Source organism: Mirounga angustirostris, unplaced genomic scaffold, assembly GCF_029215605.1.
Source record: "Mirounga angustirostris isolate CCGP_5_RB_7025 unplaced genomic scaffold, mMirAng1.0.hap1 SCAF_5, whole genome shotgun sequence".
Classification (NCBI taxonomy): Eukaryota; Metazoa; Chordata; class Mammalia; order Carnivora; family Phocidae; genus Mirounga; species Mirounga angustirostris.
In genome coordinates this window covers 126,902,053-126,927,526 of record NW_026991713.1, presented here as the reverse complement: position 1 = coordinate 126,927,526, position 25,474 = coordinate 126,902,053, and the positions used below count along the sequence as shown (strand labels likewise).

At 50.3% G+C, this 25,474-nt stretch overlaps 1 protein-coding gene across 11 annotated transcripts in view; it reads right to left on the bottom strand.

The window, feature by feature from the left end:
- The window catches only part of FRMD4A (FERM domain containing 4A), a 332,058-nt gene that overhangs the window by 59,595 nt on the left and 246,989 nt on the right, over positions 1-25,474 (bottom strand). For all 11 annotated transcript variants that reach the window (XR_010411703.1, XM_064592040.1, XM_045874389.3 and 8 more), the window contains 2 exons: positions 6,798-6,874; positions 777-915 (listed from right to left, as the gene is read on the bottom strand). Coding sequence is in view for 10 of the 11 variants with exons in the window: in XM_064592040.1 (XP_064448110.1) it covers positions 777-915; positions 6,798-6,874 (216 nt within the window). In the remaining variant the exon portion in view is untranslated. The remainder of the gene's footprint in view (positions 1-776; positions 916-6,797; positions 6,875-25,474) is intronic.

Below are 25,474 nucleotides of genomic sequence, written 5' to 3'. Positions count from 1 at the left end.
GGGATGCAAGGCAGCACAGAAGACGGGCTGGAGGAAGAGGGGGCCGTGTGTTGATATAAGCTGTGTGTGAACCAAGGAGACGTCATTCTCCCACCCGCCAGAAAATGCACCTGCGTGTCTGCATTGGGGCTGGGTCAAATCTCCCTTGGAGGATGATTGTTTACCAAGGCCCGAGGCTCCAGGCCTACCTTAGGGAAACAGTGTTGGGTGCTGCTACTTCTTCTTTTTTTTTTTTTTTAATGTTTCCAGTTCTGACTTTAAAAAAAAAAATGGAGGTGGCAGTTGGAAAGGCCTGAAGCACTTTCACAGCAATTATCCTAAACAGTTAGATGGTGTCTATTAATTGCAAACGGTTGTTTTTTTTTTTTTTCTCTCTCAAAAAGCAAACAATATGCCACTGTTTAAACACCATACAGGGCTTGACGGCTTGTTCCAGGGAGAGGTTCCTGAGGTTCAGAAGCATGCTCTGAATTCCTCAAAAGGGCCCTACCTGGCTATAGTAAACGGTTTGAGAGGCTGCAACCGTGGTTGGGCCCGAGCCCCTTAACCAAGCTGCGTGGAACATGCCCTTTGGAAGAGCCCGTCTCCTTCCTCCCTCCCATAATTCTTTCATACCTGTGCACATCTCGGGGCAAGGGACACGGGGTCGCCCCCCCCCACCCAATTCCCAATCCCTCAACTAGGAGACACAGGCCCTCGTGTGCCCTTAGGTAAGCCTGCGGTGTGGTCAAAGGGCCGGTCATTGTGGAGTCCCTCCCAGCCCGAGAAGGACTTACCTTACTCTGCTTTCTGTCCAGATAGAACTGGTGTTGGCTAATGGCCATAGCCCAAATGGACTTGATCAAAGCCGGACATGCATACCACGTATGCACTGCAATGCCGCTGTGTCCAAATGTCCTCCTTGTCACTGAAGCCCTGGGATGGCAAGAATCACAAGGTTCAACCATGTTGATGATGCGGGACTCCAGTGACTGGTTGACAGCTTTTACTGAGATCCCCATGGGATTTAAAAGCCCTTGCATAAATGGGACAGATGAGTGCACACACACACACACACACACACACTTAGGGAAACTAGCTAGCAAAGGCCACCTTTTTAATTGTTTAATAAAAATCGTATATATTTTCTTTAACCATTCATCAATGGACTTTGGGGCTCTTTCCACAACTTGGCTGTTGTGGACACTGCTGCTGTAAACATTGGGGGTCCATGGGCCCCTCAAATCAGCATTTTTGTGCCCTTTGGATAAATACCCAGTAGTGCAATTGCTGGGTCATAGAGTAGCTCTATTTTTAACTTTTTGAGGAACCTCCACACTGTTTTCCAGAGTAGCTGCACCAGCTTGCACCAGTGCATGAGGGTTCCCCTTTCTCCACAACCTTGCCAACACCTATGTTTCCTGAGTTGTTAATTTTAGCCATTCTGATTGGTGTGAGGTGATATCTCATTGAGGTTTTGATTTGGATTTCCCTGATGATGAGTGATGTTGAGCATTTTTCATGTGTCTGTTGGCCATCTGGATGTCTGCTTTGGAAAAGTGTCTATTCATGTCTTCCGCCCATTTCTTTTTTTTTAAAGATTTTATTTATTTAACAGAGAGAGACATAGCGAGAGCAGGAACACAAGCAGGGGGAGTGGGAGAGGGAGAAGCAGGCTTCCTGCAGAGCGGGAAGCCCGATGTGGGACTCGATCCCAGGACCCTGGGATCATGACCTGAGCCGAAGGCAGACGCTTAATGACTGAGTCACCCAGGCGCCCCTTCTGTCCATTTCTTAATTGGATTATTTGTTTATATTTCTTTATATATTTCGGAAACTAACCCTTTGTCTGACATGTTATTTGCAAATATCTTCTCCCATTCCCTCGGTTGCCTTTTACTTTTGTTATTTCCTTCACTGTGCAGAAGCTTTTTATTTTGATGAGGTCCCAATAGTTCATTTTTGCTTTTGTTTCCCTTGTCTCCTTAGACAATGGAGTATTACCTGGTGATCAAAAAAAATGAAATCTTGCCATTTGCAACAATGTGGATGGAACGAGAGTGTATTATGCTAAGTGAAGTAAGTCAGGGAAAGACAAATATATGATTTCACTCACATGTGGAATTTAAGAAACAAAAAAGATGAACATGGGGAAGGGAAGGAAAAATAAGATGAAATCAGAGAGGGAGGCAAACCATAAGAGACTCTTAAAATAGAGAACAAGCTGAGGGTTGCTGGAGGGGAGGTGGGTGGGGGGTGGGCTAAATGGGTGATGGGCCTTAAGGAGGGCACTTGGGATGAGCCCTGGGTGTTGCACGTGCATGATGAATCACTGGATTCTACTCCTGAAACCAGTGCTGCACTCAATGGTAGCTTGAATTTAAGTTGAAGAAATTATATAAATTTCAGGTGTGCAACAGGATTTGATATATATATAGTGAAATGATTATTACGGTCAAGCTAATGAACAGAGATCATATCTTCACATATCTGTCATGAGAGCCCCTGAGATCTACTCTCCTAGTTCATTCCCACTATTCAGTACAACATCGCCCTCACACTGTACCTTGGATCCATAGGCTTATTGTTCTATGTAACTGCAACTTTGTACCTCTGACCAACATCCCCCCATTTCCTCTCTTCCCTGGCCCAGGTAACCACCTTTCTACTTTCTGCTTCTACATATTTGACTTTTGAGAGTCCACATATTCATGAGATCATGCAGTTCTTTTTTTCCCCCCACCCCTGCATCTGGCTTATTTCACTTAGCATAATGTCCTCCATGTTCATCCACATTGCTGCCAATGTCAGGACCGCCTTCTTTCTTACGGCTGAATAATACTCCATTGTACATATACACATCACCATTTCTTTATCTGTTCATCCCTCCATGAACCCTTAGGTTGTTTCCATATTTTGGCTATCATGAATAATGCTATTCTTTTTATTTACTGGCTCCTTAGGGTTCAGAATTTGTCCAAGCCTCTGCCTCGTCTGGGATAAGATGGGTCATTCTAGGTCACTGGACGGTCCTTTCTGAGCTTCAGCTCCTGGCGCTGGGCCAAGACAAACTTCAGAAACAGGAAAAGCCTTTGACAATGTCCTTTATTAAGCAGGCAATGCTGCCTATGGTGAAGGATAAGTAAATTCTGTTCTAATCACCAGCACAGGCCACAGCCTGTGGGATGTCCCGAGGGAGTCCGGACTTCTCACACTGCTCTAACTCAGTGTTCCTTGAAAGAGTTGGTTATCAATCTCAAATTTAGTCAGCCGGCAGGCAGGGTATAAGGAATCAAAACAGGGACGACAGAAAGGAGTGCAGCCAATCTTCCGCACTACCCACCGACACATACACATTTACGGAGCAGCAAGGGCATATATCCATCTGGGGTACACAGAGACAATCAATGAAAATCAATGAAAAGTGGGAAATGTGGGTTCCAACATAATTCACCACATCCATGATGTTGGGGGGAAGAACAGAGTGATAGGATTGTGCTTTCCGTGAAGTGTATTCCATAGGCTAGGCAGATGATTTTGCAAATGAAATCTGAGAACATGTGTTTGCACGCACACGCGTGTGTGTGTCTGAGTGTGTGTGCACGTGCATGCACGGCAAGGTACTGGGGTGGGGCCCAGGGTATCTGATGTGAACATTAGGAGAGAAGAGTGTGTTCTCAGGTTTAAGATACCTAATCTGGAAGAAACCTGGGTCATCAGGACTCATGAATAACTGTTTTTTTAATGACACATTTTCCCTGGAAGAAAATCTAGAGCTGTTCCCATCAGTTTTCCTTGGGGGTCTTCTTCAGGCCCACCTTTAGGGAGAAATTCAAATCTGGTGGCTCGTTAATGCTACTGATTCTAGGCACAGTAATTCTTTGTTTAGTTAAGTTAGGAGAAAACTTCAGCTCATGGGAGAGAACACGGTTGAAAATAATGGGGAGGGAGCCAGCAAGAGAGTTAGGAGGAGCACCCCACCGATCTCTAGAAGTAAAAAGAAACCGATCAGAACTCCCACGTTGGCTTCTACACCCGTGGCTGCTCCTGGGAATACGTGCAATCTTTTCTCCCAGAAAAGCTGAATTAGAAAGGAGAAGTAACTGGGCGTGTGTCTGAGTGAAAGCATGAGTGGGTAGGGGCCAGGTGCTTGTGTTTGTAAGGAAGGCGAGGGAGGAAGGGTTCAGGAGGTTGGCCAGGTCTAGGAGGTTCTGCAGGAACACCACATCAGACACTGGGAGTTTTCTCCTGCTCCATTATTCATTTATCTCTTCTCGGCATCTTTCCCTTCAGGCTCTTCCCACCCCACTGACTTCTCTGTTTTGCCTAAACTTTAGAAACGGAGTATTTGCCAAGCCCGGAGAACCACAGAACCCATGTGGCTATCACGTTGGGGGGTCCATGTATAGGAACACAGATCCAAGGTTACCTTCTATGGTCCCACCCGGGACCAGGCGACCCAGGACACACGGCACCCTCTGCCTGGGCTGATGCCCAGTCCCCGCCGTGTCCCACCGGTGGCCTCTTCAGGACACGATTCTCTTCCTCACTTGCCCTCCCATCACTTTGGTTCTGACCCCCTTTCCTGGCTGGGACCACCCCAACGTAGAGTCAACCAGACTGGTCTTCCCTGCTCCAAATAACACGGCAACAGCTATGGGCGCGGCGGGTAATGGAAGGAGCGCCCTGCAGCTGTGGGAAGGGAAGAGGTTTCGGGGCAGAGCAAAGGCACTGTGCCAGGGAGCTAACCTGCAGCAATCCCTTTTGCTTGCCTCAGTGCACACACGGAAAAGGTGTCTTTAAAGCATCAGGGCAGACACCCCCCGGGCCTCCCTCCCCGCCCCGCCCCCTCTCCGCCTGCCTGCCTCTAGGCTGGTAGAGGGCTGTTTTCCTCGGGGAGATGTGATCACACTCTGCGCTCCACCTGCCTCTAGCACCTCCCTTCCCTCTTCTTTCTGACACCCAACTGACGAAGTCTCCATTCCCCACCCAAGGGCCGACCTTCAGCTCGAAATCCTAGTCATGCTTTGAGGTTCAGCTCAGAATCCCTCCTTCTCAGGAACCTGTCCCAACCAGCCTGGCTTCTGGCCACCTTCAGTATTTATGGTCCACACCATCTGGCACTCGGGCCCCGGTGTGTTGTGTGGAGCGTAGCGGGATGCCTGTGAGCTATGCAGTCAGGCTCCCTGGGTTCAAATCCTTCCTGGACCACTTGCCAGCTTTTTATAACCTAGAGCAGGTGACTTTGTTTCTTGGGTGCCTCAGTTTCCCCCCACGTAGAACAGGAAGCTAGCAGGACCTCTTTCTGGGCCTGAGGCACAGCCCCTTAGATGATCCAGTTTTCATTCTGTCAGGCAGCCCCTTTCTGCATCTGACTCACTGTGGCAACATGCATTTCAGTCTTCACACACAGGCTTTCCCTCCCCTCACGCTTCTAAGACTGGTCTGGTTCGCTTCACCTGGAAAAGCTTGGCTGGAGTATTATTCTCAGCATCTGGCTCTCCCTCACCGGGCCCCGCACACATGGGTTCCTGCTCTGCGGAGGCAGGGTCTCCAGACCGAGACCCTCCGCAGGACCCCGAGAAACGCTGGCCAGGTCATTACTCTGCCAACGTCACCGCCTTCATCTGACTGCACACTGGGTCTCCACAGTGTTCTCCACCTGCTGGTCGTGTGGGGGCTGTGGGGCGTGGGCTGAGCTCTTCCCCTCTGCGGAGTGGCTGTCTCACGCAGATTACACGGCGGGGCAGAGTGGCCTGTCACCCCTGCTGGGTTATCACGGGCGGCAGGAGCAGGGACACTGCCCAAGCTCAGCCCTCTGACTGGGGGGCCGGCGTCCTGGTCTCTGAGAGCTCCCTGGGAGGCAGAGAGGCTTGTTTTGCTGCTCAGAGGCCATGTGTGAGGGGGGCTGGGGCATCAACGGTGCCTAACTGTCCCGTTGGCTCCTCTATAGGGTCTGACCTTTTCACTGTCTTCCTAGGGCTACTTTCTTGTAAATCCACTTTGGACCCACTGAGAGCAATTTATTCTTAGGTGTCAGGCCCGTTTTCAGGGAGTTTTGCTGCTGTTTCTGAGCTGCCTCTAAGTCCAGGACCTGCCAGCAGACAAAGAGAGGAAAAGCAGCCGGGATGTGCTGCCTGAGAACCTTCCAGAACCTTCCACGCAGAGCTTGCTGCATTCCAAACCAGGACCCTATTGTTGGGCATGTGACTTAGAGAGCCCTGGTTTTCACACTAGTGCTCCCTGGGACACAACGTGAGATGGGGAGAAAAAGAACTCTCTTGCTTTCGACATCCACCCACACCAACACCCAAAAATTACAGCTCCTGGAATCAAACAACTTCACACAACAGCTTTAGGTCTAGATTCCTTTCGGTGCCGACTGTCCTCCCTGAAACATACTCAGGAGCTCTGACAAGCCATCCTTCAGACTTCTCCAGCACAAGCTCCCGGAAAGGACTCGGACCACTACCCAGTCTAGTGTGGTGTTTGTTACCAGGTGCCATCCATCTGCCCTCGAATGCCCCGGCATGCAAAGACAACACCACACACGAACACCGAACACATGTAGCCAGAGGAGAGAATCACGGAATTGCCAATTCCTCTCGTGCACGCACATGCAAAGCACGCTTGAACCCTCCGCATCTATCAACATATTTAGGAGAAAACAAAGCTTCACCGTCAGATTGGCGTATGCTCCCCACGGGCAACTATCCTCCTCCCGCTCCCCAAAATGAACGACAGCATGAAAATAGTCATATAACTAACATGCCGGCTGGGCCACGCACTCCCAGAAGGAAAGGACTTTTCTAGCTTACCTGCGGGGGTCATGAACTTCCACGGAAAATTTCTTCTCTCTGAAATACAGGTTTTCCAACTGTCTCCATTGGAATATCTGGACAGAAAACAATGCGGTTTACGTTCAGGAGTGGTTGGCTCAGGGCTCTCGTCGTCTTTGCTGCCTAACTTCTCCAGCTAGCCGCTTCCTTATCAAAGCAGAGACTGCACAGTTGTTTGCACGCCCTCCGCCTCTTGCTGGAGACACACACACACACACACACACACACACACACGCACGCCGCTCTCCAATGTGGGTGTGGATTTTCCTGCAGGTTTCTTAACGGGAACAAAACAAGTTCTTTTCAAGTTGGTCCCCTCCGCTTTGCCTTTATTGCGTTATCCGAGACCGAGACGGTTCCCAGCTCCGCGGACTTTTCCCTCCAAAGAGAGGGGGCGAGCGGGGGCTCTAGGAGGGCGGGCTGCCGGGCGGGGAGCAGGGCCCGCTCTAGGAGGGAAGCGGGAGCCGTCTGCGCAGCGCTCAACTGAGCTTCCTCCCTCCAGTGCTGAAATGGGAAGGCGGTCAAATTCCCAGCCTCCCATCGGGACTCCACTTCCTGCCCACTAATGTGGGAGAGCTCGGACTCGCCCTGGCGATCCGGCTCGGGAAGCTTCCCCGCGAAGGGCGGGGGCTGCTGGAACCTTATTTCGGGGCAGGCAACTCGAGATAACAATATGAGCTTGTCAAGCCCCGGCTTCTTTCTGCAGCACAAAGCAAATCCAGAGTCCGGCTGGCGGGATGCTGCCGCCAGGGGCTGGCTGCCATCAGAGAGGGGGGAGGTAGAAATGAGGCAGTTCTGTGAAGGGGGGGTGACGAGTTCCTGCCGCTGCCCCATGCATGCCCTCGGGCTCTGGTGGGCACCCCTCCTTGCAGGAGGGAGCCTGTTAACGAGGAAACGGACTGCAGGTCTGGGAGTGATTAGGGCAGCCGTTCCGGGCAGGGGAGGGGGGGCCCTTTCATCGGAAGAAAGTTACTGAACCCTCTGGAAAATGTCAAAAGAGGTTAAAGTTGTATGCACACATGCCTGTATTTCTATTATTTATGCTTACATTTGATACATTTCGCAGCCCCTTCTAGACACCTAGAACTTGAGTTGATTTTGCCCAAAGTAGGGTAAAATGGGAATCCTGCGTTCCTCTTCATCCTGGGAGCGGCTGATGCCTCTCTGGGGTCTTCCCGTTCTCTGCGCACTGCATTGAGGCATATGCTTTTCAGGGTCTCCTCCTAGCCCCCGAGTCCTCTCAGCTGGGGCTCCTGACACTCCCTGACCTACCCCAGTTTTTGTCTCCTTAAAAGATGTGACAGTGATTTCCCTGTGCCCCATCAACCCTGCCCTTCCAGACCCAGACACGCCAGCTAGTCAGGGCTTGGCCAAAGGACTCCACCCCTTTGTCAAACTGGGCTGGAAGAAAATCTCTTTCAAGAATGGCTGCATTCTTTTCACGACCTGCTCTGCCCAATGTTACAATTATTTTGTCTGCCTAATAGGGAGGACGACATCTACTCCTATGACTCTTTGGTCCACAGTTCAAAGACCATTTTGCTCTGAAGCCCAAGGAAAACTGTACTTCTCTTTTTCCTTTAGCGTTGGTTCCAAGTGGGGGAGAGAGAGACATTTCAAGGCAAGCAAGTGACCCAAAGCCCTACCTTGGCTCAGACAGCTTTGTGTGAGGTCACGGATGAAATGCCCCCTGAGTAGAGCCCATTACTCAAGTCACAGATCTGAGTGTCACGCTCCTGTCGGATGCTCTGCTAAGCTCAATCCTTCAATGAAATACCTTAAGTTCCTCTCTGACCAACCCTCTCCCCTGTTGTTAGATATTTATAGACATATAGACACCTGAACGTAGCCACAGACACAAAAACGCCAGAACTAACAGACCCCAGACACTGACCTCCTAAACGGGAGGTAGTAAGTATACAGGACCCAATGGCCAGGCACACACGCCGGGGAGTCTGACTGCATCGGTGTGAATACAGGGTCCCCGACATCCAAGTTGTTTGACCTTAGGCAAGTGACTGTACTCCTCGAGCCTCAGTTTCCCCATCTATAAAGTGACAATAATGCCCCTCCAAAGTAGAAGCAACAGATCCTCCACACGGTGTCAGCACAAAGTAAGTGCTCCGTGAACTTCAGCTTAATGGGATTCCTAACTGTTCTCCCTTCTCCCAAATCTTGGCAAGTAACAGAGAATTACCAAAATAATGTTTTCCTTAAATTTCTGAACTCAAGAGCTGACATCAGGGTTTAAGAAAAATAAAATTTGATTATTCGCATGCTGGAAATCCTGGACTGAAGTGTACAGAATTACTCCCCTGCCCCCCTCCTGTTCCTCTCTGAAAAATGGGGTGGAGGGCAGGGGGCTGTTCCCTCAGGGGCACCCTCGGCCCCTGCGCCGCACCCATCTTGGCCATAACTGGCTTCATGTGTGTGTGAGGATATGCGCTCCAAAGAGCCCAGGGCTTGGTTTGATGTTTGGCTGTCTCCAGCCCACTAAGTTTTGATCAAGCGGCCCCGCAAGTTGTGTTGCTGGTCCCTGTCTCTGGTCCTGGCTGGTGCTGGGGCCCCAGACTCGGTCCTGGGCAGGGCAGCACTTAGGGTAAGGGGCCTTCTTGGAATCTGATGGGGGGACTTCCAGGGGCTTTCTCCTCCCGGTCATGAGGAAAGAAGACAAACCTGGGCTTTTGGTGTGACGCCCCCTCCCAGCGGGACGAGAAACCCAGAGCCCATGCTCAGAGGGCTTGGTGCCCTGGCACCTCCTCTCTCCCTCTCCTTGTAAAGCAGGAGGCAAGCCGAGCCTCCCCAGCTGCTGGTGCTGTGGAGAGCCTCACCCCTGCCCACTCTGCCAATGGGCCCCAACATAAGCAACAGTACTTGTGATCATGTGCAGCAAAACAGGAAAGAAAAGCCACCGTATAGGACTAAAAAGATTTGGTTTTATACTTCCTCCTTATGGTCACATTGCTGCCATTTGTAAAAATAATTCCGGGTTCAGCTGTGGTCCTGCTCCCAGCATGGACCCTGGTGGCCTGGCTCCTGGCATCTCTCTGGGATGCTATATGCTTGTGGACCTTTTCTAACAAGGGGCAGAGCGGGAGCTTTCCTTCAGGTCTGTTCTAAGCAGGGAGTCTGTTTGCAAATCAAACACTGGGAAGGGAGGGTGGGAGCGAGGTGAATGAATGGACAGGTTTTTTTGGACAGAATGCACTGGGGCATTAACGGGGCTCCAGGAACGGAAGAGGAGGTGCTCGTGTGGAAACACTAGCCTGATCCTTTTTGCCTCATGCAGGGGGGAATGGGAAGGGCTAGGGGCCAGGGTACGATGGCAGCTAAACATCTTCCACGTCCCCTGACCTCCCTGTGCATCCAGGCAGCTGTTGGCCACTAGGGCCTTCACCCCTTGCTGTAAATGCACTGTCCCTTCCTGGAGGGCTAGGCTCTTCTGTCCCCAGGCCCCTGTGCCCCACAACTCAGAGGTCCAGCCTGCTAAACCCTCCACTCTGAAGCTGACAGAGTACGAGCAGCAAGCAAACAGATGTTCGACCTCGCCTCCTCTTTGTAAACAGGGTCTACTGGGCTCTGATGTCCTGGTTTTGGAGGCGGCCCCAGATCATCTGTGTCATTTCAGAGAGCCTTCCTGGCTTGCTGCAGCTGTCCTAACCCAGCTACCAGTTAAAGCCATCGATGTGCTTTGTGAATCCACATAAAGACACATGACACACACACAATCATTATGGCTCAGCTAATTCCTTTATGATTTTGCATGACCTCTGTGACCACTGAGGCCCATGGAGCTAATTAAAAGCTAACATACTGTTTATCAATAATCAAAGGATTTATTAATTAATACCTATTAAATCAAGGCCTTTCTAATGCACCTGGGCATCTTTAAAGCTCTGCAAACATCACTTCTTTGATCTTTCAGCATCCTCCCAAGAAGAACGAGTGGGAAATTTTCTTCCTGGGGAAAGTGAGGCCCAGAGAGATTAAGGGGCACTGCCTAAGGCCTCACAGCAAGTCAGTGAAGGAACCAGAAGCAGGAGTCAAGGGCACCTGGCCCATTACTCTATGCTTCTTTTCACATGGGCCCCCTAATTAGTGGGAACAGCTCTGACTCACTAATGGCTGGGTAACTTTATGAGTGGAATTATTTTTACAAATGAGCAGCAATGTGACTGTAAGGAGGAAGTATAAAACCAAATCTTTTTAGTCCTATATGGTGGCTTTTCTTTCCTGTTTTGCTGCACATGATCACAAGTACTGCTTCCTTCTCCTCGTATAGAGACCTGATTTCTCTGGTTTCCTATACAGCGAAGCCCCGGTACATTGCAGAGGTTCATCAAGGACTAACAACAAGAACCAGGAGTAAGAACAGCCTTTAATAATTTGAGCCTGCCCTGAAAACAAAAACTTAGAGAAACTGTCCAGGGGTGGTTTCACTGAGACAGTGTCTATCACCCTCGTGGGGACCACAGCTGGCACCAGATGTGATTTGTAGTTTTTGACCCCGACATGTGATTTCCAAGTGATCACGGGCTCTCCACCTCTCCTTTCTAATGTAGAAAACAGGGAGATGGGAGAAGTTTATCCACGGAGAGCAAACAAGAGTGGCTAATAAATACCGCTTTTGAGCCCTGAGTGCAACAGGGTCCGCTATAAACACTTACTGAGCAGCCCTGGGTACTGGATCCTATTAGCTAGTCTGCTGGATTCCCACATCCTGTGTATCACTGAAGGTCAGGGCAGAAAACAGCTAATGTCCACTGCCCACACCTGCCCTCCCCCCAAGCCCTGTTCCTTCTGGGTGGGAGAAGGCACGGCAGGGCCAAGTGTTTACGGAGTGCCGGAACAGCATGTGGGGTGGTGGACAAGCTCTCGAAATGATGCGGACATAAAGGCCTGACAGGAAGCTTGCTTTAATGGCTCCAACTCTTGAGCAGGACTTCAGGGAGCCTGTCTTCCTCCTGTCCCTGAGGCTGAGTCACCAAGCTTCTTAATGACCTCTGAGTAACTTCCTGTTTCTACTGGGGGCGGGCGGAGGGGGGGCGGATCTCTACAGAATCCCAGCAGCCATCTGCTCTGGCGTCCTCCTTCCACCGATAAAGCAAGCCCAGTGGAGAGAGGTTAGGGGCCGGGCAGAGGTTAAATAAGCAGCTGATGTCAGGACTCATCCTGGGACTGGGTCGTCCTGGGCTCTTTCTAACACCAGGAAGACCTGAGGATGAGCGAGAACCAAACTGTTGCAAGCCGATGGGTAAGGACATGATCGGAAATGATCCCTTCTTCAAAGGCAGTGTCAAGATCCCGCATGCTTTCCAAGCATCAGCAAAGAGTTCTCGTTTAAAAAGAATTAGACTCACGGCCAGGAATAATCTCCGAGCTCAGAATGAAACATACAAACTAGAAATCTCGCTTCCTTGTTTCATTTCTGCTCTGTTCGCCTTCTAGAAGCAGGGCTGTCACTCACAACATGGGGGGCTCACACCATCTATCAGGGTTGTTGTTGTTTTTAACAGCAGTTGCACAAGGATTCAATATATTTTACTTTATAAAGAAGAGAGCTGAGGCCCTGGGCTTTTAGGCCACATCTAATCCCCACCCCTCTCCAATCTTTCGAGAAGTGGGTGTCTTACTTTGTGCCAACCCACGCTAATAGGAAAGAGGAAGGACGTGATGCCTAATGCATGTTTATGTTTGTCAAGAGCTCACAATCTCATTGGGAAGACAAGCCAGACAAAAAGTAGACTGTAGAGCAATGATACAGCAATTTAACTTCGTGATGGTGCTCAAAATCATCTACAGTTTCTAGGTTAGACTTTTAAAACTCTAGAGGCACCACACCTTATTCAGATAGGTTTCATGCTTCTGCCTCAGATTATCAATGTTCATGACCATCGCTTATTCCCTGTTTCAGTTTATCATTTTTAGAGGCAAGAACTCTGGCTTGGAAGTCAAGAGGCCTCGTGATAGTCCTGACTCTATGTCCCTCTATATCTTAGCTGCCTTTACCATAAAGCGGGGTGTGTGTGTGCACGCACATGGGCATTCCTAGATCCTATGCACGGGTTGAAGGTCAGCACAGTAAATCCAGGCAGTATCATAGTGCTACTCCTTGGAATTTAAAAATAAAGTCGCTGGTCTTAAACACTTCCTACTTCTGAAACTGTACAGAATAATACTGATTAAAAGCATGGTTTTCAAAGCCATACTGTCTACCACTCACTGGCTGTATATTCCGGCGATGTCATTTCTTTGGGTCTTAGATTTCTCATCTTTGAAATACTACGACTAACAAGTTTTTTTTTTTTTCATAGAGCTGTTGTATTAATGACTAGATATAAAGTGCTTAACATGGTGTCCAATAAACAGCAAAAAATACTACTTATCATTATGCTCTCTCTTCTCCATCATTTACAAACCAGTAGCAGTCTTCATGTCAAAATACAGTTCTGAATACACATTAGCTCAAAGTACAGGTCATGTAATTTTTTTTTTTTTAAAGAGATGTCCAAAATGGTGTCATTAACCTTCTAAAAAATGTTTTCTGTTACTTGGATTTTTCACAATGCAAGCCATCAGCCTAACCCGGGCTCTTGTTCATTGCCTTCCAGTTGGCGTTTGCTATCTTCTCTTTGGGCTCTTTGGTTCCAGTTATCCAGCCAATTCCCAGGTCCACTGCAATTTTGACTAGAGTCAGTATTGACCATTTACCTACTATAACTTATTAGCTCAAAACATTAACCCTGGGAAGAAAGCATCCTACCATAATCCGGCTGAGTATTACATGGAATGGGCTATACTGGGAACCAAATCAGGCCCTCCAACATAGGCAGACTAGGTCCACAGATAATGAGCTTAGGAAGTGAACAGGAGTATGGCCTTCGTTATCTGCACTGAAGGAGGGCTCCTTGACCTCTATCTTCTTCTGGGAGGGCCACATAGCCAGCAAGGAAAACAGCGGCTAATTTTTCTCAGCAGCCATATGTAATGGAATCAAGATGTCCCCCCAGCTGGCTGCCTACTCCTGTCAGACTCCATAAGCTCGAAACTGATTTGGTTAATTCAGTGACAGATACCCAGAGCGCCAGGCCTTGACCCTTTAATGGATGACCTCTTCTTAACCCATCAGAAACCTCTTAGCTTCCTTTGGCTTAAGCGTCATTACTCAGGGCAGGGAGAGAAAGAGGGTCAACAAGTACTTAACAGGCCCAGAGAAACAGGCCACTTTCTTTTCCCCATTGGACTACATTGCCTTTTATTGTTCTCCCTGGTGGGGGAGGGGGCATCTCTATTATCTTCTTGTGTGTACTTTGGTCTTTCTTAAAGAAAAGACCTTACCAGAAAGCTTTGGCAAATGTAAAAACCTTAAAGAGAAGGTGAAAGTGTTTTTCCCTTCTTATCTTTGGCCTCCTGATGTAATTTCTTCCCTCCTCAGAGTGTGTTTCTGGGGGATACTTCAGGGTTAGTGTTGAATGGAGAAATTGGCCAGTGATTCTTGATATCTAGATCTAGCTTTGCTTTCTCTTTCTTTTTTTTTTTTTTAATGAGAGACAGAGAGCATGAGAGGGAGGAGGATCAGAGGGAGAAGCAGACTCCCTGCCGAGCAGGGAGCCCGATGCTCGAGTCCCGGGACTCCAGGATCATGACCTGAGCCAAAGGCAGTCGCTTAACCAACTGAGCCACCCAGGCGCCCCTGCTTTCTCTTTCTTTTTAAGCAATGAGCACTGTGGCCCAGTTTTATGTAGCTCAACCTCTCTGAGCTCCCGGCTTTCCTTTAAGAAATATTCAAAGCTCGGGGTCAGGGGGTGGAGGGAATGGGTTAAATAGGAGATGGGGACTAAGGAGTGCGCTTGTCGCAATGAGCACAGGGTGATGTAGGGAAGTGTTGGCTTACTATGCCGTACACCTAAAACTAATATTATACTGTATGTTAACTGAAATGAAAATAAAAACTTAAACAAACCTTCAAGGCTAATCACACCTGCCCTGACTTCTGTCAATGGGATGCTTCATACAGGGAATTAATGAGACATCTGGTACATCTGGAGGGAAAATGATGAGCATTTTCACCCGCAGTGGCAAAGACCTCTGGATTGCTGTGAAGGGTTTTTGGTTGCTTTGGGGGAAAACCTGTATTTTTCTATTGTGGGCGGAGAGGGGCTGGTTGTCATCAGTCCTCTTATGCCCGGTGGCTCTGTCCGGAGGTGTGGCCTCACAGTAACACCTGATTTCTCAGGTGGAGGCCTCTGACTCCATGAAGATGGAGACAGGATGGAGAAGACCGGGTTGGCAAGCAGTTCTCCATGGAAAGAAAGGTAGACTCTCACAACTAAAACGGTTTAATCAAGCTAAAAAAAAAAAAAGCCGAAATGACAGTCCTCTACTTTAAAAAAAGATTAGTAAGGCAGCAAGGACTCTTTGGGAAGAACTAAGAGCAGCTTCTGTGCACTTTAACACGCCTCGTGCTTCCAGAGTTGGCCGATCCCCTTAGAAGGGGGGAGGTCTTGCAGACCGTGGTTTTTGCGGGTTCCAGGAGAGAGGCAGCCGGGCAGCTGCTGGGAGCTCAGGCGTGAGCTCCGGGCTCTCCTGGCTGGAAGCGTCTTACAGCTGCGGCTGAGCGGGCACCGGACCAGGGCTTGGCAGCCTGCTTTTCAAGGCAGCTTGCAGCTGAGAACACGTGTGGTCTTACAGTGGGGACTGCAGCCGCAGAGGCGGGGAGGCCGGCAACTGCCCCACTTCAGCCGGGCTGGCTGCTGGAGGGTCTGGGCCCTCCCGTGGACAGAGGCATGGAGGGCCCGGGGCTGAGCTGCCAGCCCTACGGGGTGCGGGCCCTGCTGGACTGTGGGGATTTCTCCCTCTGGATCGTCTTGCTGGAGCAGTTTTGTTCCTGCACCACCGTGTTCCTTCCCAGAAAGGGGGGGGACAGGAGGTTTCCTAGAGGTGAGGACTTTGACTCTAGATTTTGTCTTTCCCCTTTTATCCCCTCTTCCGTAGATTCTGAAGTGCGCAGGTCAGTTTGGGGGAACTGTGCCTTTAGGGGAGGTGGGGGGAGCCGAGGAGGAAACGGATACTTGGACTCAACAGCCTGCTCTTACCTGGGCTTTCTTACCAGGATCTCCCTACCCCCAGCCTGTTCTGGATATTCACGTGTGTACTTCTGCCAAAGCAATGACCATCCTGTATCACAAGGGTCTTTTCTTCTCCTCAAATGTCTTCTTGACTAGACTGTAAGCCTCCTGAAGGTACTTTCCTGGCACCTAGCACAGTGCCTGGGGCTTATCAGGCACTCCAACAATGGTCTGCTGGGGCAGTGAAGAGCTTTAGGAGTAGGTATTATGGCAACTGAAGCTCAGAGAGGTTAAGACATTTTCCCAAAGTCACACAGGTGATAAGGGTCCAGATCCCAGCTCCCATCACTTATCTGTGTGCTCAACATCCAGGCAATGTCCACACTGTGAAGAACCTCAGGGGTTGGACCTAGACATCTGGTTACAAATAGATGTCTCAACTGGGAAGGCATGTGGCAACAGGGAAGTGGCAGTGAGAGCCAGCCCAAGAGCCGCAACCTAGGAACCATAGCCCTTCCCCCTCCTGGCAGCCCTGTCTGAGCTAAACTCTATTCCACGGTCAACCAGGGAAGTCTACGGTTGCAAGCTGGAATTTGCCAGACCTGGAGTGATTCCCACAACTCATTCTGCCCACAAACTGCCTGAAGTCGGCTCTTTGTGAGGCTCAACATGGGGCCCCCTGCCGTAGGGTCTTCTACCCCACCTGCAGGTGCCCATGTGCAGCCCCAAGGAGCCGGGCCTGAGGGCCTCATGATGCTCTTCTGGCCATGCCAGCATTTGGGGTTCAACAGGCTCACACTTTCAGGAAGGTGAGGTTAGCCTGGGTTTCCCCTTAGAATCATGCTCATTAAAAAAAACCCAGAATCTCAGAGCTCCCTATCGCATGGCTCAGCAGAAATAAGCTGCTAAAGTTCTCCCCAAGACAAAGAGAAGGTTACTGGAGTCAACAAGCAAGGTTTCCCAGCAGAGGGTTTCCTGCTTGAGAAAGAAAAGGCCTCCAGCCTCGCCAGCCCGGCTCCACTGTCTGCAGTATTTCAGCGACGCACCCCTGATGTCCAAGTACTGTTCGCTTTTTGGGTCCTTTTGGTCCAAGAGGCAGAAAAATAAAATCGAGGGATGGTCCAGGTGGAAGGAACTCCTTATGCTTTTCATCTTCCGATCAACAAACCTAAGCTGTGAAAAGCTCCGGGACTTCCCTCCGCCCTCTTACCAAGGGCTTTGCTCTCACTGGAGCCCTCAAACCCTTCCTTGCAGGAGCGACGTGCTTGTCCTGACGTCCACGAGGCCAGTGCACGCACGCGGACACATCCCCGCCACCGGCGGTGGGACGCAGCACGCTATACTCGGCCCTGCTTTTACTCACTGAGCAGCTATTTACGGAGTATCTCCCACGAGTCAGGCAGTGTGCTAGGCAGCACACATATGGTACTGGGAAAAAATAACGACCAAAATCTCTGCATTTTTCTGAGGGGGGAGGCGGGCAAATAAATAAAACTACACAGTATGGAAGTCCGAGGAAAACAGGTTCCGAGGACAGCCAGACAACAGGGCAGGGCTGCCACGGTTAGCAAGGCGCTCGGGGAAGGCGTCACTGGCATGCCATTGGAGGGCGTTCAGAAGGAAATTGGGGGCAAAGCCATCTACCTTAGGCGAGGACATGGCGAGTGCAAAGGCCCAAGGCACCCCTCGTGGGCGTGCGTTTGCTACGTTAATGCAGAAAACACGGAGGAAACATTAGAAGACAATGGAATAGTCTTTAGCCATAAAGAGGAATGAAGTCCTAATTCATGCTACAACATGGATGACCCTTGGGAACATTCTTCTAAGAGGAAGAAGCCAGACTCAAAGGACACAGGTTCTAGGATTCTACTCATATGAAATGTCTGGAAGAGGCGAATCCACAGAGACAGAAAGTAGGTTCAGGGTGCCTAGAGCTGGCAGGGGGTGACGCGGGGAGTGACCAAGAGCTCCCTGTGGCTTTTCTACACGCTTGACGGGTCAGTCCTAGTCTGGGTTGATCACGAATCCCAGGATGCTCTTTGGTTAAAACTTCATAAAGCTAACTACTTAAAAGGAGCCAGCAGTCCAAGATAAAGGCCCCCTAATCCCTGGTGCCGCCCTTTCTCTGTAAGAAGCACTCCCAACCTGTCGTAAGATTCTCCTACCAGGGTCCTCCTCTTGGAGTTTCTGTGGTGGCCTCTGCAGATGACAAGGAACCTCCCCCAACTCTGACATCTTGTGGGGAGAGGGTGAGGGGTGTTCTCCTCAGTGGCTGCAGGACCTGTAGTCCTTCCCGGAGCTGGCTGGTGAAAAAGCTGGTCAGGGATCTGGTTTTTATGGCTTTTCAAGCCCCACAGCTTCAAGCATAAAGTCAATGATGTGCCTAAACACATTCACGTGTGCAGCCAAGCAGCGGCGACTCCCTCAGCTGGGGCTCCTAAGGCCTCGGCAGCCGGGGCTGGGTTTTGGTTTCCAGTCAAACAAGAGGCCTGGAAAGACGGGAATTCAGAGCTCCCCTGGCTCTTTGTGTTCCCGATAAAAGGCCAGGACAGAATATCCAGCACAAGGAGGCTCAGTCGGCTCTGGTCAGGGGGAGTCCATGGACCACATCTGATGGTAGCTTACGCTTTCTAGAATGATTATAGGGATTGGTGAGGGGGCCTGCAAAGCCCCACGGAGCCATCAGAAACACCCGTTGGCGATGCTGGAAAGAACTGGGTGGCGGATGGTCCAGGATTTCACCGGCCAGGGCTCTCTGGAGTTGCCCCAGGTGTTGGCTCAACACAGGCTTGTGACGAGCTATGCTGTGTGGGGGTGACAATGTTCCAGCAGAGCCATAACGTGGGATATGGAAATGGAGGCACCAGCTGAGGCTTTAAGATGATCTTTCTTGTTAGAGGGACCAGTGAGCAGACCACCCAGTAGTGGAGGCCAAAAAAGGGTCAAGGACAGGCTCAACAGGCCCCCACGAGCCTTGGGCTGCTGGGACAGCCCTGGTTGGTCTGAGGTCATGGTGTGATTGCTCGCCGGTGCTGTCAGTCACCATCTAAAGTGTCCTGGTTTTGATACGAAAACCCTGTGGCCACAAAAATACAAATAGTCTAAGATTCCACTCAGATGAAGTGCCCAGAGTCGTCAAACTCACAGACACACAAAGTGGAACGGTGGGTCCCAGGGGCTGGGGGGAGGGGGTGCAGGTGGTTGTTTAAGGGGGACAGAGTTTCCGTCCTGCACCGTGAAGGAGTTCTGGAGACTGGCTGCACGACAACGTGGATATACTTAATACCAAGGAACTGGACAAGTAGAAAGGTTCCAATGGTAAATTCTATGTGCATTTTATCACAATTAAAAAATTAAAAAAATTTTTTTTAAGCCTTACAGTTTAGATGACTTGAAACTCCTCACTTTCAATTGGGGTATAAAATGTTTGGGGGCGCCTGGGTGGCTCAGTCGGTGAAGCGTCTGCCTTCGGCTCAGGTCGTGATCTCAGGGTCCTGGGATCGAGTCCTGCTTCGGGCTCCCTGCTCAGCGGGAGTCGGCTTCTCCCTGTGCCCCTTCCCCTCCCCTGCCCCTCCCCCTGCTGTTTTTGTGCAAATAAATAAATAAATTAAATTAAATCTTTAAGAAAAGAAGCTTTAGAGAGGTGGAATCTGAGGGAGAGTGTTAGGGGGAGAGAGGTGTGCTGTGAGCCTCCCGTACCTGGGGAGGGAAGTGAAGGATGCCTTCTGTAAACCTACTAAGAGAGAGCTCACTAGGGGCACCGGGAGAGCTTGAGGGGTGCCTCCTGAAGTTAGGGGAACCAAAAACCACTGCCTGACTCCTTCCTGCTCCAGAAATTGAAACAATGAGAAGCAGACTTGGCCAGGTGAGTGGGAGAAGGGAGATTTAACTTTAAGCCAAGCTTGGAGCTTTGGTTGTTAGAAAGGACTAGATACTCTAATTACTTAATGAAATTAATTTTGCTGCTCAAAGTGACCGTGAGGCTTTGTATTTAACACTTGGAAGTGATCCAACAAGTCACAGGACTGCCCCTGTTTTTAATCTAGGGAAGAACCCATTTTTAATAAACAGTGTGAGATAAAAGAGATTTACCCTTTGAGAGTCCCAGGTGATCAGTGTTCTTGTTAGACTAGCAAAGTCTTTGAGTTTTCATAAGCCAGAGAAACCGAATCTGTTGCTAAGTCCCTGCTGGCTCATGGTTCCTCTGGAGTGGGTGAGATTACTGGATGCTCTTTAGCAGAGCTCTGGGATCCAACAACAGCGTTTGGTTTTGATTTGCTTCTTCAACTTGCATCCCAGGTCAGTGGGGCTCCCTGAGTAGCGGGAATCCGTTTCTGTGACTTATTTAGAAGACAGTCTCCAGGGGGCTGCTGGCCTGTCTGGCTGGGTGTTTATTTGCGTGCTACGAATACCTAAGCTTGTGTTTGACCCCTACTCTTCACACCATCACTGTGGATGTTTATACGGCCTCCCTCACGCTGTCACATGCACCCGTCCTCGTCGGGAGGAAAAAATGCCTGAGACCAGGCACTGCTCTGGGAAGTGGCTGAGACCTGGGAGAACTCACGCTTCACAAAAGGGACAGGTGTGTCACTCAGGGAGAAGAGCTGCCTCTGCTCATCTCATCAGTCTCCCTTGGGCTCTGTCCAAACTGGGCAACCATCAAAGACAGGGGTTCGCCTACTTAGAAATGGAGAATTTCTCTCTCTACCACTTTCTTCTGAGAGAACATTGCCTTTCATTCTTCCTTTTGTTAATTGCTCCCTTCTAGCTTTATGACGAGCTTGCCCCTCGCTTCATTCTCTTTCACTGTTTTTAATCTCTTGAGTCTCCCCACCTCAAGAGTCTCGATCGTCTATATCAGCCGCCCTGCTGATGAGGAATCTGAGGCCTGGAGAAGTGACTTGTCTTGCAACCCTAGAGCTAGGACTTAGTTGTCTTGACTATCATAACAGCTATCCTCCTACTACAATTAACGGTAGGAGGTAGGAACAGGAATGTGGTACCCAAAGGGTTATGCCAGGCCTGGAGGTTAACCCCCACAACCAGTCCCCCTGGGGACCATCTGGGTGGACTCTTCAGGGCAGAGTGCACCCACCTCCGAGAGGTACCTTCCAGCAGATCACCCCAGGAGAGATCTGGAGCTGCCTCTCCTAAAGGAATAATTATATTCCTCTCCTGTAGTGCTGCCGAGAAACTGCTCTCCCATGACAGTTTCTTTCTAAGGATGACCCACCTGGATGGGGCAATGCTTTTATTTTCTGCTCACAGACATCATCTTCTGCAAAAGTGGCAGTCTGACACCAGCATGCTGGGACAGTTCCAACGAGAACGCAACAAGATACAAACGGGTGTCCTTGGAGTTTTGGATAACTCAGGACTAGGTTCCAACATGGCCTTCATGGGGACTTGTGGGAACAGAGGGACCTTGGGTTCCCAGATCCAATGACCAAGAAAAAAATTCAGTCCTCTTAACAAAGAGAGACTGTTTGCTCTTCGTGGCAATTCTGCCGCTCAGGCCGGGTATAAAAGAGGCCACCGATACTTGCAATGTCAAGGGCAACAGCATTTTTAGAGAGAAGATACAGCTTAGAAGTAAACATTCAAGATGGAGGAAATCAGACTCTTATCTCATGGCTTAGTCTCCATTTCACAGATACAAGAAGAGAGGCCCACAGAGTGAATGGGTTATCACAAGTTTTCTGAATATGCCGGAAAGACTTGTGGACACAGAGTGCCGAGTCCCACCCTCTGAGTGTCTGAGCACACAGCTCAGGTGGGGATGTGGAGTGTGCACTTCTCACGGGTTCCCGGGTGGATGCTGCTGGTCCACGGCCACGCTCTGAGAACCACGGCTATAAAATCTACCATGCCCTACTGTCTAGCTTCTCCCTTCGGTACTGAAGGACTCATCCCCTCTTTGGGAATCGCCTTCCACGGTAGGGAGCCACCTTGCCCAAGGTCATGACCCCTTCCCTGTGGGTCCCTTGCATCTGGTGATTGGGGATTAGGCTCGGCCCACCTGTCTCAGAGTGATGGCTCCTCCCGAGCTCCAGAGCTTGGTCCAAGCCTGCATCATAGCTCAGCCTCCCTGTCTGCGTAGACCTGCTTCCTTCCCCTTCCCCACTGGCGTTGATTCCCAGAGTATTTCCTGCGTGCAAATCCGCCTCTGACGCTGCTTCCCAAGGAGCTGGATGTGCCCTTTCTCGGAGGGAGGCTCACTTCAATGTCACCTGCTTGGAGAGACCACTCCTCACCATCCGCCACTCTGCCGCTCTTCTGACTGACTTGTTGTCTTCCTGGAACTGGAGACTCTGACACAGTGTGTTGTAGACTGCCTTCATGTCACCGTCGGACCATCGTCCCCACTGGGCTGTACACGCTGGGAGAGCAGGGGCCTCTTTCGTGCCCTAGAGCAGCACCTGGCCCACGAGAGGCAGTTCTCAAATGGGGACCATTTTATTGGAGAGGATTTCGAATCTGACGCCCTCGACGGAAGTTCCAAAGCTCCGGTGACTTCGGTTCTCGTGCAGGAGGAGAGACCGTGATTCCCATTCCAGAGAATTCAGCCATGCCTCGTGTTGGTGCTTTGAGAACAGGAGGTCTCGTATTGATGTTCTGCAAAGGGTATCTCAACTTCCTTAGAAGACAATTGCTTTTTTCCCCTTTCTCTTGGGGAGTTCAGATGGCAGGCTCTGGTAACGCTCTATGCCCCTCACCCCCACCCCCATTACCCTCCCGGCAGGCCTGCTCTGCGGCTTTGAGGCAGGCCCCTCTTGATGACCCATGGCCAGGGCCCGTCGCCTACAATCCCTGCACCCTTCTGGGTTGGCTCCGCACCAAGGGAGGACCGATAGGGGCAACCGGAGGAGGTCCTCTGATCCAACACCGGGAAGGAGCAAAGGCTGAAGAATGCTAAATGCATGATGCGGGGGTTCTTCTCCTTCACAGTGCACAGGCTGTGGTGTCCAAGAGGGATACAGACAGTGGAATTGAGGGAGGCACCCACCCAGGGCCTGCCAAGGCAGAGGGCTCAGCAACCCGAAAATGAGTCAAGTGCATCCAAACAGAAGCTGAAAAAGAAGTCGGCAGTGCACTTAATGGAGCGCTTATGGCTGAATAATGGAAGCAGGCTAGCTCCACTGGGAGTCAGTTCACAGTTAATGGAATATTTCCTGTAAATATTATTTTCTCTTCCTGTCTCATCATCAAAAATCTTTACTAATCTGGGGAGGTGACAGTAATGCATCAATTCCCCGAGCTAATGCCCCTGCTTCTGAAATACTCCCAGGAACCCTAGGAGGCCCCACTGGCTGCTCGGGACAGGGGGCAGACCATTTACTCCGGTTCCTTCTCCTAATGTCTCAGAGGGGCCCCCACAGGGCTCCTAATTGTGCATCTAAGTGTACATAAAAGCGCCCCTAATTGCATATGAAATAAATAAGTAAATGCTGTCTGCTGACTACGTAACAAAGAGCGCACTGCCATTCCTCCCCAGTGGGCAGATTTCACCAGATGCGGGCTGGGCTGTGGGTCGCAGCCATAAACGATGAGGCGCAGATATTGAACATCCCTTCTGGGGAGGGTTCTAGAGCCACGCGTCTCGTGCTGTTTGTTCTCTAATGCCTCAGACACAGCCCGCAGGAAGGATGACTTGCACCCTCCTGGCGCCCCACTCGGAAAGCCTTTCCTCTTGTAATTTATGATGGCTTCTGAGGGTTCCGTGGCTGGGGTGTCCACGGGTTTGAGGAGCACCAACTACAGCAGCATGGCAGAGAAGCAGCTCAGCGTGGCACTGGGTGGGAGCGGAGTCCTGAGTGTGGGGCAGCCTGGTGTCCCAACACCTCTGGTCCTCGCGCTCCCAAGAGGGGACAGATGGTCCCAGAGATCCGACTTTCAGACTTCCTCAGCTTTGCTCTAAGGAATGCAAGGTCCTCCTCGAAAAGAGAGAAACCGATGGGACAGATTTCATCCAGCCTATTCATCTCTGCCCCGCATGACCCAGTTCCTTGAGAGTTAATAACCAATGCCTCCTCAAGATCTATCATGTAGTTTTCATTCAAATGTTCATTCAAACGATGTCCGCGGCAGGTCACCACTGAGAGCCCCTTTACATAGCTGGCACTCAGTCTTTTTTTTGACAGATTAGGTCTCTTTGTTTGGCTGTAAATGCAAACTAAGACGAAGCTCCAGATTGACTTCACCTGCCCAAACGCCAATCTGACCGTGTTTCAATCTTCCCTGAGGCCACGAGGACTGAGGGTAACTTCTCAAATCAAGAACCTCTTCCTTAGGCGCCCCCTTGCTACACAGGGGGGCACATGCAAAAATGAAACGTAGCGGGGCGCCTGAGTGGCTCAGTTGTTGAGCGTCTGCCTTCAGCTCAGGTCATGATCCCAGGGTCCTGGGATCGAGTCCCACATCGGGCTCCCTGCTCCGCGGGAAGCCTGCTTCTCCCTCTCCCACTCCCCCTGCTTGTGTTCCCTCTCTCACTGTGTCTCTGTCAAATAAATAAAAAAATCTTAAAAAAAAAAAAAAATGAAACGTAGCTAGGAGAAATGGGGTAAGATAATCTCTGCAGCTGCAAGATTTTATTTTCTGACCACTGTGACCCTCCTCCCCCTTCTCTTAACGGTGCCAGAGCCACACTGGCAGATGCGTGGACACTGCGGTTTCTGTACAGGCAAATCACGTTCTCGACTGTACATACAAACTGTCAAACCATAATGTGGGAAGAGAGGGCAGCTGAGGCAACCAGGGGCATGTTTCCAAGCGTCACACGGTATTTTAGTGTGAACATCCTGGAGTTCAGGAGTGGGAGGCGGGCACAGGGTGGGAGGGAACACATCACTGGGGAAAGGGGAGAAGCAGAAGGATTTGCTGAGAGGTTGTGGCGGGATATTTAAGAGCTTGTCACAAATCTGGGTCCCTAGCTTTGGATACTGTTTGGGGTGCTCCCCGAGCTTTTCGAAAGAACTCATAAATGCAAGCAGGGGCTCATGTTCTGGGATATGTGAATGTATTGTAGATTTCTTTTTTTTAAGATTTTATTTATTTATTTGACAGAGAGATACATAGCGAGAGAGGGAACACAAGCAGGGGGAGTGGGAGAGGGAGAAGCAGGCTTCCCGCTGAGCAGGGAGCCCGATGAGGGGCTCGATCCCAGGACCCCAGGACCATGACCTGAGCCGAAGGCAGACACTTAACGACTGAGCCACCCAGGCGCCCCGTATTGTAGATTTCTATTTTGATTTCGTTCTATTTGTGGATTTTTTAGTTTTTGGTGGGCTATTCTTCTGCACATGCAGTTCTAAAATACTTCTGGGGGCAACCTGGGTGGCACAGGTGGTTGAGCCTCTGAGTCTTGGCTTTGGCTTAGGCCGTGATCTTGGGGTCCTAGGATCAAGCCCCGTGTGCCATGTCGGGGGTGGGGGTGGGGTCCATGCTCAGCAGGAGAGTCTGCTGGAGATTCTCTCCCTCTGTACCCCACCCCGCTCATGTGCGTGCTTTCTCTCTCTCTCTCAAAATAAATAACATCTTAAAAAAATTAAAAAAAAAAAACTTCTGAAGTTGGTCTTGAGCTTCTGA